This window comes from Stegodyphus dumicola, chromosome 3 (assembly GCF_044657685.1).
Source record: "Stegodyphus dumicola isolate Sdum_Otavi_A_Nest chromosome 3, ASM4465768v1".
Classification (NCBI taxonomy): Eukaryota; Metazoa; Arthropoda; class Arachnida; order Araneae; family Eresidae; genus Stegodyphus; species Stegodyphus dumicola.
Genome location: NC_140770.1, coordinates 78,612,868 through 78,630,764, shown reverse-complemented (window position 1 = coordinate 78,630,764; position 17,897 = coordinate 78,612,868). Strand labels below are relative to the sequence as shown.

The following is a 17,897-nucleotide window of genomic DNA, read 5'->3' as shown; positions in this document are numbered from 1 at the left end:
CCCACTGTATAAAACTTTAAAATGACAGACTTAAATTCTTCAGGTTACTTTTCTTTTAGCAAATTTATATCAATCGAATTTATTATTATTTAGAAAAAACAGAAATTACGAAGGAATACTGATTGCGTTTGATAATTTATGTGATCCTCAGCCGTAAGTTTCGTAACTTCAATAGAACGGAAGGACGCCTAAATTTTTGTTTCCCAACATTGCTTGTAGTTTTCTAAAAGGGATATCCTGATATGTATAATATTTAGGACTGTGTCTTAGAGCCTTCAGCGAGGAAAAATATCAAAGAAAGGGCATATTTCTTATATGCATATTTTTTTTTAGTAAATATATATTTTCTCCCTCCTTTCCGTGTGCCTTCGTGATCGGAAGGGCTAATGTTCAAATCCCGGCAAAAAGCTCCCCCCCCCCCTCCAAAAAAAAAAAAAAAACTCCACAAATATATAATCAAAGAAAAGTCTTAACGAAAACTGGAAACATTTTTTGTTAAATTGAAATTATAATATTTATCTTTCAGATTGAAAACTCTGAATCTATACTACTGGATCTGGCTGAATATATACGCTTAAATTTCCTGATGCAGAAAAAGTTGGAGAAATCAATTCATTTCAATAGGCAACTCATTGATGTCTTCCAGAAAAATATCTCATGTAAGTTGAATTTTTTTCTCGCAAATTATTTCGTTAATAAATTTCTTTAAAATAAATACTAGGCATGCAAGCAACAATATGACAAATTTTTCACTTAACTGCAATTAAAAGAAATTTTAATAAATTAATGCTGTCTACCATTCTATTACTCTACATAATTTACTAAAATTAAAAGTTAATAAGGATAATTTATGAATAGAGTTTTTTTCTCTTAAATAATTATTGTACGCATTAGTGGTCAGTTATTAGCATAACTATAGCGGTGTCCGCCGAAAACATCGCGGACGAAAACGTCGCGGAGAAAACAGCGCAAGGCGAAAACGACGTGGAACAAAACATCGTGGGAGAAAATAAAGCAAAGAGAAAACATCGCAGTTCTAAAACATCATGGTACAAAATATCTTCATCGAAAATAAAGCAGTTTAAAAACATCGTCGAAAACGTCGTGGTAAAAAGTAAAATACCTACAAATCATCGCATGACGATAACATCGCAGACGTGCGTTTTTGAGGCTTTAATATTTGTAAATGGAATATTCGCATAATGATTTGTGAGCGCAAGATGGAAAGAAGGATAATTTTTACTTTCATATTTTTATTAACTAATAAATATTTGCTTAAAATGTAAAATGGAAACTAATGCAACTTATAGCACTTAATACAATTTTAAACTGACATAGTTAACTAACAAATGTCATTAATAAATTATTTGTTTATAAAAATTTACTGGTAAGTTTTTATAAAATGTACAAGCTAAAAAAGATTAGAAAAAGGAAGATAAGTAACTGCTTGCCCTTATCTATAAAAAAAGTGCTGAGTTAATTATGAAATTATTTTCTTCACTTTTGTCAATCTGATACTCTTACAGCGAAAATTATTTCTTTTTTCTTTAAATTTCTTGTTTTGTTTTTTATTAGTTAATAAAAATATGAAAGCAAAAATTATCTTTCCATCCTTGCGCTCACATATCATTATGAGAATATCCATTTACAAATATTAAAGCCTGAAAAACGCATGCCTGCGATGTTATCGTCATGCGATGATTTGCAGGTACTTAACTTTTTACCACGATATTTTCGACGACGATGTTTTTAAACTGCGAAGTTTTTGAACAGCTTTATTTTCGATGACGATATTTTGTACCACGATGTCTTAGAACTGCGATGTTTTTTTTTTTTTTTTTTTTTTTTTTTGTTCTTTGCTTTTTTTTTCCCTCCCACAATGTTTTGTGCCACGACGTTTTCGCCTTGCGTTGTTTTCTCCGCGACGTTTTCGACTGTAACCAGTTATAACATATTCTTTTCAGTAAATTATTTCAGAAAATTGCATTTTTAATATAAATATTTTATATAGATGGTTATATTCTAAATAAAATTAATAGAAATTACGAATCCTGCTCGAATTGATATTACAATTCAATTTTAATCTTTATTTGAATAATTAATTGTTAACATAAAGAGTTTTAATTAATGATGCATTTTTTAATTGAAAATTTTAAATTCCTTGTGCACACAAGGCTTACAGAGGTAAGTAAAAAAAAAAAAAAAAAAAACAAATACAACAACACAACACAAAATAAAAAAAAAAAAAAACTTACAAATTCACAGATGACACGTAAGAGATAAATTTACAGAAGAAAGAGAAAGCCATTTTATGTTGGACAAATACGTGAAGAGGGGGGAGGAAATGTAATATTCACAGAGTTTAACCTAGAAATGAGTTCCTTTCGTCCTTCTTGAGCTTTGAACAATAGAACATCACATGTTTGACATTTTGCACTCCCCCACTGCATGAACACAAGTCTGTACTAGATAATCTAAATATCTTCCAGATTAATGATGTATTGGCATATTAATTGTTAACAAAAGAATTTTAAATCTTAAATTAAAAGCAATTTATTGTTAACAAAAGAATTTTAAATCTTAAATTAGGAGCTTTCCATTACCTTCAGAACAACGTGAAATCAGAGTAAGAAATGAATAAATCATTTAACAAAAAGTTTCAAAAAATGATTATCGATGCTGAAGAGACATCAGTAATTAATGAAGCAAAAAACGCATCGGGGGGGGGGGGGGAAAGCAAATTTCAAGCTAAGTATAGGTTCTTTTTGAAAACCAAATTGAATCATGAGAATAAACCAGATGATTTTGAAATCGAATAGAATCACGAGAATAAACCAGATGAAAATTCAGCATAAATATGTACGACATTACTTTCAGAAATGTTCACAGACATATAAATGCCCGAACATTTGAATAACGACTTGCAAGCTTTCACAAGCTTATTTAAGTAAAATTATAACTTCAGTTAATAAAGATTTCGCGCATATTAGGACCTCAATCCACTGTTCCAGCCATGATAGTTTTTCACATACATATATCGTTTGTCGTTTACGGCCCCAAATGAAGTTCTGTACAAATACAACTATTGTATTCCTGCATGTATAGCATCTCGAACTATTGCTTCACCACATTAATCATTTGTAAATCATTCTTCTGGCGCAGCATTTCCCACGCGGATCGTTTGAGAGAAGAGAAATTGAAGCTCTTTAGACTATAAATCTGACAATACAAAATGGCAATAATTCTTCGCACGTAGCCTTCAGTCAGCACCATTAGTCTTTGAAATAGTGTTTCCTCGGCTCTGCATCCGCGTTATCTAACATCATTTCAAATGTTATTTCATTGTAAATTGAAGTCAATTTATTTCCACTAATTTTCACTAGCTCGTTCCGGTTAGCTCCAGGTTTTCAATTTGAATCTGCAAAGAATATAGAAAAAAGTAATAGGTGCAAAGCTTGATCTAGACTTATGAAGCATTTTTCTATGCGAAAAACAGATTCGACGCAAACCGTTAAATCATTTTAAATTTCAGAAAATCACATTTTTAATTCAGGAAAGAAGCAAAAGCAATTACGAGTTTTTTTATTAAAAAGCAATAAGTTATAAACGATAGATAAATTCCCAATGTATTTAAAAACGTTTTCATTAAGAAATATTAAACTATACTAAAATATAATATAGAAATATAAGATTTCCTACTTATTATTCTTTCATGGAAGTTCATTAATTTCGTCTTGTGATTTCAGGCCAAAGAAACTTAGAAACCAATCCTCCTGAGAAACCAACCCCACCTAAACATAATTCCAGGCAGAAACGAAGTCATACTGTAAAAAGACATGCTCCACCACCATATGCGGAAGATATCAACGGACTCGAAGAAAACAAACCTTACGAAAATCCTGATATCCATTCTCAGCTCATAGGCTACCATGCCACACTCATGTCATGTCAAGAGATGATTAAGGATCTACATTCCCAACTAAAAGATAGACACTGCAATGAAATCATGAGTAAACATGAACTGAATAGGACAGTGTATGGCTATCTGGAGGATATCGATCACTGCATAGATGACCTGTGCAAAAAAATGGAAACCAGCACTGGTGAAAGTCCTACTCAGAGTTATAATTTTAAATCAGTCTTCAGCAGTAATGTGATACAGGACGATGTTCCCGAAGAACATGAATACGTTAATCAAGAAGAATTTTCCAACCCTTTGATGGACAAACTAAAAGAAAACGAAGAAAGACTTATGAGGTTTGAAGTGTTGCTTAATGATAAAGAACAACAACTAAAATTGTCAGCAGAAAATGCTTTGCAACTGGAAGATCAGCTCAGTAGCATTAAACAGTCTCTATATGAAATTCAGATAGAAAATTTAGAGTTGAAAGAGTGCCTGGAATTAAGTGAAAACAAGCAACTTGAAATGGAAGATTCTTCTCAACAAATGTTACGAGAACTTCAAGTGACCATGCAAAGACTGGCAGATTTAGAAGAAAGATTCAGGTGTTTAAATGATGAACAGTTTGTCTCAAAAGACATGGAAAAATCTCTTTATCCGGTGCAGTATAATTATCAAAACGGAGGGACTTGGCAAGATGATGAAGATTCTGGTAACATTCCGCCTCAAGACAGAGGAAGTTCCTCGTATTCTAGAGACTGGGAGCATGAAAATTATTAACTTATATTTCAGATTGGCAGCAAAATGTGAAAACGAATGAAATATTTATTTATTTATTGTTAGTTGGAGCTTACACTTTTAAACTTAGAGTAGATATTTAAATTCAAGAGCGAGAGTCCTCACATAACTCTACCTCTAAGAATCACTAACCTTAACTACCAATTTATTCACCTATGTGGAAAAGCCAAAATGTCCGAAGACACTTTGTTTCTATTTGAAATGCATTTACTAAATTATATTTCTTTTTAAGGTGCTAAACGGTGATTCAAATAGCTCTGCTCTTAGACTGGATATATTTTCAAATCTGTATATCACTGTGCATGACATGTAATGTTTCTATGTCCGTGTCCAACGATACTTACTCTACAAACCTTCCAATAGATAGCACTGCCCTAAATATTTGGCTTATCAAGATATCATTATTTTTTAAAAAAGGGGAGAATCATGTGTGCTTTTAGAATTTAGGAAAGGTACATGAAAATATAACAAAACATTAAACATTAACTTTTATAATTCATTGCAGCAAACATACATAAAAGCCATGAATCCGATTTCACAATTTTTACGAAATATTCTAGTACACAAAGCACTGATATCAATCTGGAACACAATTAAGTAAAATATATAAAATATTTTATTAAAATATCATGAACAAAAATACGAAATTCACATGCAAAAGATACCAAGCATTTACTTAAAAACTATTCAATAAGAAACTCCTAATAAATTTTTATTCCCATATTCCCCCCCTGTACATACGAATAATTCGAAAATATTAAATCTGCATGTTTTGCATATTTGGATAATGTAACTGTTTTTGATAGAAGGCACATTAATGTATCTATGGACATGAAGAAATATGAAAGTTTTACTTATAAGGATTCGCAAATTTTGCGCATAAGACCTGTCTGTCCAAAAGATAATCGAGATCTAGCTGTCATGTTGTAGTACACGTCGATAACCTCTAACTATGTTATTCAAACTATGGCAGATTTTGAAACAGACTACAGCATTCTTGACGTACCTCTATAGGGTAAAAATCTAGTTCATAATCTTGGGTGATTGTGGTGGCTTATTCAAAATGGCAAGTTAACTAACAGCACCAGGATCACCTAATATTATGAGTTCCCCTTCCCTTTCGGGGGGAATATCAAATATGCTATGCACGTGCTACATGCATACTCTGGTAATTTCAAAATTACCCAGAGTTACAATAGCAACGACAGTCGGAACCATCGATGTGGGCTTGCTGTAATGGTTATGGCAAGAGCTTTATTATTGTTTGCACATAAGCAATGAGGCTTTTATAAATCTACGACATGCATACAAAACTTTTACTATTTCCCCTGTTCATAAGTATTAGGTGCTTCCCCTATCATAAACGATTATTAAATATTAAATATGCAAATTATTTTGCACTTGTTGAAAAAACTTCATTAATCGAATTCTAAAATTCTTTATCATTACCTGATCACTGTATTTTCCACGACATTATTAAATTTAGCTCTATAATTGTAGATAGCTCTTTCTATAAAAAAGGCTTAATAAATGAAATTATTAATTTATATTATATATTTAAAGTATTATATTGCATTTACAATTTTTAATCCAAAATTTCCAGCATTATCCGTCACTGCATTGTGTAACAGGGTATTGAATGAATTCCAAAGGATTATTCACGAATTCCATCCGATAAGCTGCATAACTATTTTCGCAAAATAACATTTGAAATCGTGATTTACACCTCATTAGATGAAAAGATCCTTCATGCTTTACATACTATTTACAGTTAATATTTTCTTTATAAAAAAATATTCCTGCCTGCATAAGACCAAGTAACTTCCAGCCTGCCAAAACAACTAACCATATATTTTTTAAATCCAGTTAGCCGATGCACAGTATCTTGTGTAATAACACTTAGCAAAACACACTGAGCTCAAATTGCACTTAATAGATTAAATGAACATTTTAACTAACAACGACCATTATAAAGCCATTTATACTAATAATGAAAATACAGCAAAAATTCATTGCTTTAGATTTAGCTTTGTGCCAACTGTTTAAAAAAATGCTTATAATAATCAGATTAAATATATTCTTCTTTAAATTTCCTATAATTATTTAAATATTGCATGCATAAATTAAAAAAGCATTTTTTAAATTCCGAATCAAAAATAATCACTATTACTATTCATTGTCTGTATTATTATTAGAAGAACTTTATTTACCTTAAAAAGTACAGTTTTCAATGTATCACTTGACAAGTACAGTAGCTAAAATAACTGGACTCTAAGTTATTTCTTTTCTTGGATGCTGTTACACATTTTTAACAAGTTGAGTTTGTGTGCACTAAAATGTATAGGGTCATTATATAAAAAATGCAAGCATTATTTTGGCCATCCTGCAGCAACATATGCAGCAGGTTAAAATGCACGCATAGATATTTTTAACATACTGGCTTGACATCTTAAAATAAAAGTTGGTCCTACTATCAAAAAAAAAAAAAAAAAAAAAAAAAAAAAAATTAAAAAACAGAAAATTCTGAGAAAGTAAAATATTATGTTTTTAAAAGTTCCATTTTGGGCTCATGCATTTTTTCTTATTTAAAGAAATTTAGTTGGATTTAAGTATTTTAAGTATATAAAAATATGAATTTTTTTACATAAAAAACAAAGCTTGAAGACAGATGTACAGAATTGTTTTTCTTTAAAATAATTAACTCACTAATATTATTAAGCCATTTATAGAAAGGAATAATACATCACTATACATTTCTCTATAAGATTAGCATTTTTTAAAGAATATTGCAGGAACAAGCAATATCTTTCAAATAATGATCTAAGTTACAAATCCAAAATAATCCTCTGTGGAAAAGAAAGAGTGTTCTTACTAAAAGTATCATGTCATCAAAGATTAGTTTATATATATATATATATATATATATATATAAACTAATCTTTAATCTAATAATATATATATATATATATCCCAAGAATACAAAATAAAATTTTAATTCCTTATTTATTTTAAAATATTTACATTTACGACAGAGTGCTTTTATACTTAATCCGATAAAATTTTTGTTTTGCAATAAATATCACTTAATCATATTATAATACATCCTGTGGAAAAAACTGTTAAGTATTGCACTGAATTATTCTTAAGTACTAAATACAGTTTACTATATAATATTTTCTAGTAAATGAAATTCATTCTTTAATGAACCTTTGCATTTTTTGTGTTTCCACTGATGTTATCTGCAGAAGCTTCGTTAGCATGCACTGCCAGACTGTATTTGTTGCATGTACTTAGGCATTTATTCGGTTGTTAATAATTGTCATACCATTCATACGATAGAATCATTGTTGGTTTATCACTTTTTCATACAAGATTACATAAAGAATTTTTTAAAAAAAGTCCTTTCATAATGAAACTGGCATTTTGTTTAAGAAAAAAACTGTTCATTCATGAAATTGGTTCATAGTATGAACATAATTGTTTCCTTTTTTTATGACAGGAAGGAATCAATTACATTTCGTCTTCCGCTATGGAAAAAAGATTGGGGTGTTTGAATTATGAATTTACTCAAACACATGTAGCATGTGATTGAAAAGATCTCTAGTGCATATCACTGAAATATGCTGCATGCTCATCTCTTAACATAAGAATCATACATACTTCTATAGAAATGGTCTAAAATTACGATCTACTTGTCTATGAATTTTCATCTGATTGCAATTTCAACAATTTTATTTTGAAGAAAATGCATATAAATTATTATATTGAAGCAAACAATTTAAATTCATTTAAATTCCCACTATAAGAGTTTAATTTTATTTAGGTAATTAAAACTGCCAAAACTGAATTACGTTCAATGTCGCATTTAATACGATTTCTATTCTCACAAGTATCAGGATCTGCAAACAAGAAACTTGTTTTGATATTCCTGAAAGGAAAATTCTTACTCAAGAGCCATCGCTCAATAATTTCCGTTATCAGAAATATAACCAATATTGCACAACTGATGCCAGCATTACATGGCCAAACTATTTTATTTTGTGTAAATTCATCTTTAAGAATTTCAATATCCATGTCACTAGTCGTTTGCATATTTTCAATTTAATGCAAAGAAAAAAAATTTAAATGTAGAATGCTGAGTTAAAAGAAATACAACTTTTAAATGCTTGAATAATATCCATATAGTAAGAACAAAGGATACATTATTGCCTGTTGGCAGCTACACATAGCCAGCCAATTTGAAGTGACATTTCTTGAGGGAGAGAGAATTTCTTGAGGGGAGATAAATACCTAAAGAAAACATAAATCTTTTTTTAAGATATTACGATTATTCTGCATCTTGAGACAGTTCCATATTTAAAAAACAAACTGTGCAATATCATGCACATTAATGTACTTCACAAGATTGTTCATAATTGATAAAAATTTGTAAAAGGGAAGCAGGTGATTTAAAGTAAAGTAGCAACATCAAACATTAGCGCAACATGTACAAAAGGAGATTTTCAAAAATGTGTGGTTTCTTTTGCTTACTAAATAATTTGTCAGTCTTGAATTGTCTATTTTACCTAACAACTTAACACAAAATTTAAATATTTACCATCAACAAAGTTTACTTAGAATAATCTCAAGAATTAAAAACATTCACATATTTAAAAAAAGACCAAGTTTATATATATGATTAGAAAATAAATGATAAATACAAAAATGTAAAAACATAAAATTCAGAACTTTCTCATTCTTGTTTTCTAACAATCGAATTCTATATGCATAAAATCGCTAGAAAATTCAGAATTGTGTGTTTTCCTTACATATGTAATGAATTATGAACAAAGAAATGCTAAACTTTAAGTCAACATTCTGAGCTGTTTTCAGATAATTTATAAAGATTTCTTGCAAGAAACAAAAGAGAATATGATACAAATTTTCCCAAATTAATGAACTCAATTATGGAAAAATTACTAAAATACAAAACTAACTAAAATACAAATTTTAATTTAAAAGTGCTTGCATTTCTGCTCAATAATCATGCTCAAGGAAGAATAAAACATATAATTGCTTCATTATTTTTAGCAGTAATTCGTATAACGAAAATTATCACTAGCAGTCACTTGATTACGATTCGAGTTTTTTACTTTATAATTGTGACACTTAAATGGACACATGATTACTTACATAATAACTGTGGTTTAGAATAAATTTTTTAGAACTATACCTCCATCAAATCAGAAAATATTAAAAACTTTTTTAATCATACTTTAAAATTATGTAATAAAAAGTTTGTTATAAATGAGAATGCCCTAGGTATGTTTATATAAGCCGAGATTAACATTATATAAAGCAAAATATAAAACATTTATTCTTATATAATACATAATAACATAAAAATTAAATTCTCTCCACATTCCCTAAATCTACATGTTAATTATTATCTTAAAATGAATAAGAGGAAAAAGAATATATGATGTTCTTGTACACCTCTGTTGTATTGCCTATCATTATTTTGTAAATCACCTCATTAAATCCTTCAGTGAAATTTTCCAACTTTTTACTCATTTGAAATGTTCTTCCATGTTTAGAAGATTTATTTTCAAGTACTTTAAGTTGTATTTTTGTGCTCATTTCTAATGGACCAATAATATTAAAAATGGGCACTGAGCTGTATTTGATACTGGTTTTAAATAAAATATCAGAAAATGTGTACTAATTTTTCTTTCTTCTTGAGTCAAATTTGACATTAGAATAATCTTCTCCCTTTGTTCATATATAAAAAATAGAGTTTTATAAATACATTCCAAGACAGCATGGCTATATTTATATATATATAAAATAAAGCATAATTGTATTTATTAATTGTAATGCTAGCAGAATTTTTTCTATTTCATAATAATTTTTTGCTCAGGAAACAACAAAAATCCATTCTTAGATGTTAAAGGGCTGAAAATGCCCCAGAAAAAGGAAAAAAATAATAATGAAAAGAAAAATAGTGCATTCAAATGAAAGGAAATTATTCCTTCTACGCAGTATAGTAGCAAATTAGGTGACTTTACACTGCTTCTAAGTTAGGCCATGTGATGGAAGAAGGAACATAATTCTCCACTGTGTTGTTTTTATAACTTGCAAAAAGTTCAAAACATTATTAACAACAGATTTTCTGGTGGGTATATTGAAATTGACAGGAGGTATATTGAAATTTGAGTGTAAAAAAGGTCACCCTAAAACAATAAATTAAATTTAGTTAATTAAATAAATCTAACATTTGATTTTTTAAAACAAACTTCAATTTGAGTTTCTTTTCTGATCTATCCGAATACGACTGTTAAATACAGGCACATGCAAAAATGCCATAAAAAATGACTTTGACATCCAATAAAAAAATTGCTTCAAGTTTTATTTAAAAAAAAAAAAATTTACATTGAATTTTGAAAATTTTACTTCAAAGAGCTCATGTCTGCTTTCTGAAGAGTCTATGCCAGCTCAGGAATTCTTGTTGAAAGAAATTTTATGGAAAATTTTTAGTTAAATAGTACTGAAATTCTGAAAAAAACATTATTTTAAAATTATTACTGCCAAAAAACAAAACCCAGCAATATGCTGACCATTATGAAACAACATTTTTAACCTGCAATAAAAGTATTAGATTTTGTAACTTTTGTGCTGAAAGAAACATTACACCAGTTTGATTCTTTCTCCTTCCCAACTTTTGAAAAGAATAAAGCAATAAGTTGTCAAGTTCAGTACAAATGGCAAACCTGTGATTTTTAATTATTGGTCATCCCATCGTCCTATGTCAATGTGACTGGCAGTGAAAAGAGACTACGTAGGTATCAATGATTCTTACAGAAATGCTACACGCACAGCTGTCCATATGTCCCAACTTGTCTTTACCCAATACTTTAATTACGAGTAACATTAATTATGAGGTACTATGTATTCTTAAATGTCATTCTAATAAACATAACTGTACTTAAAATCTGCAAATGGATGTAGAAATCATCTAGTCTCACTGGCAATATGAAAGACACTAAGCAAAGCAGGTATCAATGATACTTATAAAAATACTATTGCCTTTATTCAGCTCTCAGTAATGATGCTGCTACATTACATATTATGAAGCATTTTGTATTCTTTTAAGTGCCATTTTGGTGTGTGTGGGAAGTGCTAAAGAAAGTATGTATATGCTGTTTCTTGCAGCTGTGAGTTTTGTGTTTTAAGTGCTTCTCAGGTGAACGCAGATGAAATAATAAAATCTCTATCATAAAACTACTTAAAAAATTAGTTTATGCATTTCTGTACTAACTGCATTATTATACATTATAAAGCTCACGGACAAATAGATTTTTTATAAATGTTTCACTTTATTATGGCAAAGCACATTAAGGCTATCAGGCTCAAAGATTTTTATGCATTTACAAGAATGGAAAACGTTTTGCATCAGAATCCTCTTTAACAAATACCAAAATTTAAAAATATTATAATATTCAACACTGAGAATTGAAATATTGTGAACTAAAAGAGAATGGTGTATATTCTTCTGACTAGAGCATATGTACATTATCATAAAACTTTAAGAAAAGTTGTCTAATAAATAATACATGCCACGTTTTCTCCTTTTTTTTACCAATTTTATGATACAAAACTGAGAGAAAATTATGTAAAAGAACGTGGTTACAGTAACATTATAACAAATTTAAAGTATTCATAGATTCCAATCATAATACATAGTAATATTAGCATCCTCATTTCTACTTCTTGTATCTTGAATCTTTTCTATCTATTGTTGTTCTCTACAGCTACTTTCTACAGCCTCATATCAATCAGTGCTATGGGAATGGCATTATCAGCTACACCTTGCAAGTCATCACCATCATCTTTGTCACTGTTCAGTCTGTCTTCCCTCATAAATGATTTTCAGAAACTGCAAGAGGATTAAATACCCATTTTCTTGAAGCTCTTCACCTTAATTGTTTTATCAATACTATTTCAGAAGTCCAACAATAAAAATCAGCGTTATATTTTCAAAATTTTCACAGGACTAGTTTCGATGGTTTTACCGAACCACCATCCTCAGCTGCAAAACCGCAAATGAACAAGATAGGAAATAATGATTAGAAAGCCTGGACAAGAATGAGCAAGTGGCACCATCTGTTGATGAAACCAGATCTAAAACATAATTTCTTTAAAGGCCAAAGGCAAAGATGGATTGGAATTAGGATCATTAACTAGAACACAAAGATTTTTTTGAATGTTGGCAGCAGAAAAATTGAAAGTGTGCTTTTCGGACCAACAATGTTGAGCAACAGAAGACTTCTGTGTTTCCTTTTTTCTAACATATGTCTCATGTTCCTTGACGCGAAATTTTAAGCCTCTCTTAGTTTGGCCAATGTAAATCACAAACCATGCACACAAATTCAGAAACAAATCAATTAGTAAAACCAAAAACCACTACATACACAAATTCCTTTTAAAATTTAGGGAAGTTTGCATTCTGAATGTCTTGAGGAAGGTGAAAATTAAGTGAATATTAAAAAAATCTTTAGAACTATGAACAAAACTAGAGAGCATATGTGAGTCAGTAAGATATATATATATATTTTTTAATATCGAAGTACTACACAATATACCTACTAACTTTTTTTAAAACATATTTTTGCAGATTCTACTAATTGTTTTATAAGGGAAATATACATACTACCTTGATTTCTAATTGAAAAAAATGTATTTCACTATTTTCAGTATCGTTATCAAAATAAATTTGGCTATGAACTGAATGTAAAAATATATAACGACAATCCTCAGATATGTTTAAGTTCATTTCCACTGCCCAAATGGTATAGTGATTAATGACACTAACTGCATACCAAGGGATTCAGGCTTGAATCTTCAAGAAAGCATGAATGTTTTTAAATGTATAGTGTCTTCGAAGCACAGGACCACTCAAAATACAGCGAGCCAAAGTCCTCTCCAGTGGTTTGGTGATAGGGAAAGAGAGTTGAGACCTGTCTCCCAGGAAGTTCGCCTTCAAAACTGGGGCAGAGCAGCTGCAAAGTCATATTGTCTCTTATGGTGCTCAAAGCTCATGAAAACAACAAGTGCAACACTTCTTTTCACAATAAAATTCATGGGTTTGTTCTGAGCAGGTCAGTCAAATGAGATTAGCCATAACAAGTTTTCATTTTCTAAACATATTCTTCAGCATAGAATACAGTGTGTTCTAAATAATTTTCATTTGTTTCAAAATATCATTGTACACTGATCGCGTTTTTCATAAAAATTTTTTCCACCCCCTTACATGCAATAAAACATGTTTGAGATAAACCTAAAAGGGGAAAAGATTTTAGTACTTCATGTGGGTAATTTCTATTTGCAAACTATAGCTACTATTGGACCTTACTTCAACAGTGACTTATTATTATTGAAATCTTACTTCAATCACAATATATACATACAGGGTGTGATTCAAAAGTTTCAAGACTTCCCTCAGAACCAGAAATTTATTGGACATTTAAGTACAGTGGACTAAAATTCTTCAAAATATGATCCTTCAGCATCAACACAGCGCTGCCAGCACGTCTTCCACTGTTCGTAGCCCTTCTAGAAGGCCTCGGGCATCATGCTGTCAAGGGCTCTCATCAAAGCCTTCTAGATGGCGTCGAATTGCTTCCCTTTTAGGACTGTGTTGATTCGGGGGAAAAGGAAAAAATCACTTGGGGCCAAGTCGGGGCTGTAGGGTGGCTGCGGCAGTGTTGTAATGTTGAACTTGACCAAACCTTCGGCGGCTGTGCACGACGTGTGAGCGGGCACGTTGTCATGGTGGAGAATCCAATCGCTCTTGATCGCCAGGCAGATGTGCCGGACTCGATCCTTCAAGTGGCGGAGCACTCCAGCATAGAAGTCACCTGTGACAGTCTGTCCACGAGCAACAAACTCCTTGTGAATCACTCCTTTACCATAAAAAAAAAAAAAATTTAAAAAAATCAGCATGCACTTCACACGCGACTTGCTCATGCGAGCTTTATTGGGCTTCGGCGAAGAAGCAGTGTGCCATTCTGAGCTTTGACGCTTCGACTCAGGATCGTACTCGAAGACCCAGGTCTCATCACACCAGTGACCACTTTCTCCAGAAGGTTCGGATCAACATTCAACCGTTGGAGCATTTCCTGGCAAACTGTCATGCGTTGTTTCTTCTGATCCACCGACAAAACTTTTAGCACTAGTTTGGAACACACTTTTCACATCATCAAATTCTCCGTAACAATCCTCCACACCGTACTCTGACCGAGTCCCATTGGCAATTAATCTAGTACTGAGACGATGGTAATTGTTTAAAAGTTTCTGCACTCTCTCCACATTTTGATCTGTTTGGCTTGATGATGGCCTCCCAGAGCGGTTGTCGTCTTCAACATTCCTGTGGCTATCTTTGAAACATTTGTGCCACATGAAAACCATTGCACAGGACATGGCTTCTTCCTTAAAGGCCTCTTGACTCATACTGAGAGTCTCCGTGGCAGTTTTGTTCAGTCGCATGCAAAACTTAATCGCATAACGTTGCTCCATTCTCGCCTCTCCCACTTTTCAACCAAGGTCAATGACACGCACTCACACTGCAAGCGATGCACAATTTCCAGGCTTCCAGAGGCAACTGCTGCAGCATCAGTTCGTTCCCTGAAACCCCCTACTTCCCCCACCCAGTGGAACCGGTCCGTGCGCACTCCCCTACTCAGAAATGAACCAGTCTTGAAACTTCTAATTCACACCCTGCATATATATTTCTAAATTTTACATTAAGCAAAACTCAATAATACAAATCCTAAAATTATTGTAAAAAATTCTTATTATTATCACTAAGCACAAATTCACATAACTATCATCATCACTAAATAAAAATTTTTATCATTACCAGCATCACTAAGTGCAAAATTATATCATTATCATATAAAATTCATAACATATTTGCATCATGATCACATTTTTCAATCACAGCTAAAGTTTACATTTCGTAGTTTTTGAAGGAGAGAGAAATTTTTATTTTACATTTACATATTTTTCTTTTTCAGTTTCCAACTAATAAAATAAGGGTCCCATATAACTAGTGCTTTTTTCAAGAAAAAAATGTACTAATATTTAAATTTAACAATTAATTACACAAATTCCCTTTAATAGCAGTTTTTTATATATTAATAAGAAAATTCTTTAAAAACTGATCCAATATATATTTTCATCTGCTGACTAATTAATTAGACAATCATAAAATTTTATCAAAATTAGTAACATCACTAACTAAACAAATTAAAATTTATGCTTATTTTCTATCTGATATCTGAGAAATGTGGGGGGGGGTCTACCTGCAAGATATTTTTTCTTGGTTACATACAGTAATTCAAATACAATGCCAGTTAAATATTAAATTCTTATACTGACATTTCTTTTAAGTAATTCTAACATGTTTAATTACTCATTAAATAACTTACTTTAATTTAAACTAAAAATAAACAAATTTTGAAAACTTTTTAAGTTTTAGGAAAAGTTTACCAAATAAGACAAAACCTAAGAATAAGTAATAACAATCAAGTCTCTCTCTTATTTATTAAATTTTTCATCAACATATAAATAAAAATACGTATGTTTGGTGTATATAATTATAAACCTCTTTATTTCTTATTACAGCTTGACACTTGAAGGCTGACAAAGTTTGTAGTCTTGGAAAGAAATTACATTGATCACAGATTTTACATACTTACTAGTTTATAGGGTTCTTATTTTCCATTGTTAAAAAAACGCTGTTCACATACAAATGTATTCCCAAACAAAGCCATTATTCTTAGAGCAAAAATTCATAGTTGAGATTATTTATTTTTTGACAAGTATGAATGAAAATTAACAAAATGTGTGCCTTCAAATTTTTTAATAAGATTCCTATCATACTGTAAATTAATTAGCTCCATTTATAGATTTTATGATGTATAACTCATGTTAGTTTTCAATCGTTATCAAAATTAAAATTGGACAAAACATAAATGAAATGTATTTGCGGACCACATGTGGTCCACGGGCCAACAGTCTAAGACACTGCAGTAGAAATTTACTTGTCATCCAAAGTAACAATTTGTTGGAAAAACATTTCTTCTTTATTTCTAGAGAAGTACATATGCTTTGTTTTCATCAGCAAATTTTTTTGGTATGATGCACTTTTTGAGTTTTCTTACTTTTCCTATTACTGCCAAGCACCATGAAACAGTTGAAAAGTGTACATTTAGTGCTTGGGCAGTCTCTGGTGCAGACAGTCATGGATGCAAATTGATTAAATTGTTTAATTCATTCAAATCAATGCTGGAAGGATGATAGCCACAACAGAATTAATTTCGTAATCTCAAATTACTTGAAATAAAATTTTGCAAACCAATGGTAAGTAATCTTTTATTTGTTGTTCTATGCTTTATTGATGTTTTTTACTTCAGCTGCTACAGAATCTCCCAATCTGAATTCCTAAAAGTATACCAGCCTTAACTGACTAGGTTTCATGATAATTTTACCACCCATATATGATGCTGTCATGATATAAAAAATCTGCATGAACATCAGCACCTGCTTTCTTCCATTAACTATTGAAACTTGACATCGTTTAATGTTCATTACATTTTCAACAGCCCCTTATATTAGTATTCATTCACTACATACATACATTTCTAAGCCAATTATATTTTAAAAGAAAGCAGTTTAGAGTTTTGATTTATTATGACTGATTGATAAATTTCCATTTTATCTCAAAAATCCTCACATATAGACTTTTTCAATTCCAGCATGTATAAGATTTTTCTTTCATTAGCATATTTAGATGTAACAAATTGCAAGAGCATTAAAAAGCAAAGAACTTACATTTGCTTGTTTATAGCATAATAAATAATAAAATATCTCAAAATAATACTCCAGGGAAAAAAGTTACAAAACCTGATTGAAAAAATAAACTTTTTTTATTTACTTTTCCAAATGTATAAATATTTACATATATACACTACATATTCTAAGCTAAAAAAAAATTAAAAAGCTTTAATTAAATATACAAATTTGAAACTCATCATCATATTGTCATTTGATGTAAATAAATGAATTCTAACTACATCACAGAGTCAAGCAATATTTCTTGTTTGTAATCAATTATGCTTCAACTATCTAATTTAGTGCAAACATCAACAGCCATTCC

General features: G+C 30.6%; 2 protein-coding genes across 4 annotated transcripts in view; one reads left to right on the top strand and one right to left on the bottom strand.

Moving 5' to 3' along the window:
- LOC118182814 (uncharacterized) overlaps positions 1-10,403 on the top strand; it is a 263,465-nt gene extending 253,062 nt beyond the window's left edge. For both annotated transcript variants that reach the window (XM_085813015.1, XM_085813016.1), the window contains 2 exons: positions 527-659; positions 3,747-10,403. In XM_085813015.1, coding sequence (XP_085669141.1) covers positions 527-659; positions 3,747-4,681 — 1,068 coding nt within the window. In that variant the 3' untranslated portion in view covers positions 4,682-10,403. The remainder of the gene's footprint in view (positions 1-526; positions 660-3,746) is intronic.
- mus302 (mutagen-sensitive 302) overlaps positions 2,048-17,897 on the bottom strand; it is a 111,818-nt gene continuing 95,968 nt past the window's right edge. Inside the window, exons 12-13 of one of the 2 annotated variants that reach the window (XM_035352201.2) lie at positions 8,901-8,989; positions 2,048-5,281 (exon numbers count right to left, since the gene is read on the bottom strand). In XM_035352201.2, coding sequence (XP_035208092.1) covers positions 5,182-5,281; positions 8,901-8,989 — 189 coding nt within the window. In that variant the 3' untranslated portion in view covers positions 2,048-5,181. Of the gene's footprint in view, positions 5,282-8,900; positions 8,990-17,648 lie in introns of those variants that run through there. The other variant, XM_035352202.2, reaches the window with a different exon arrangement.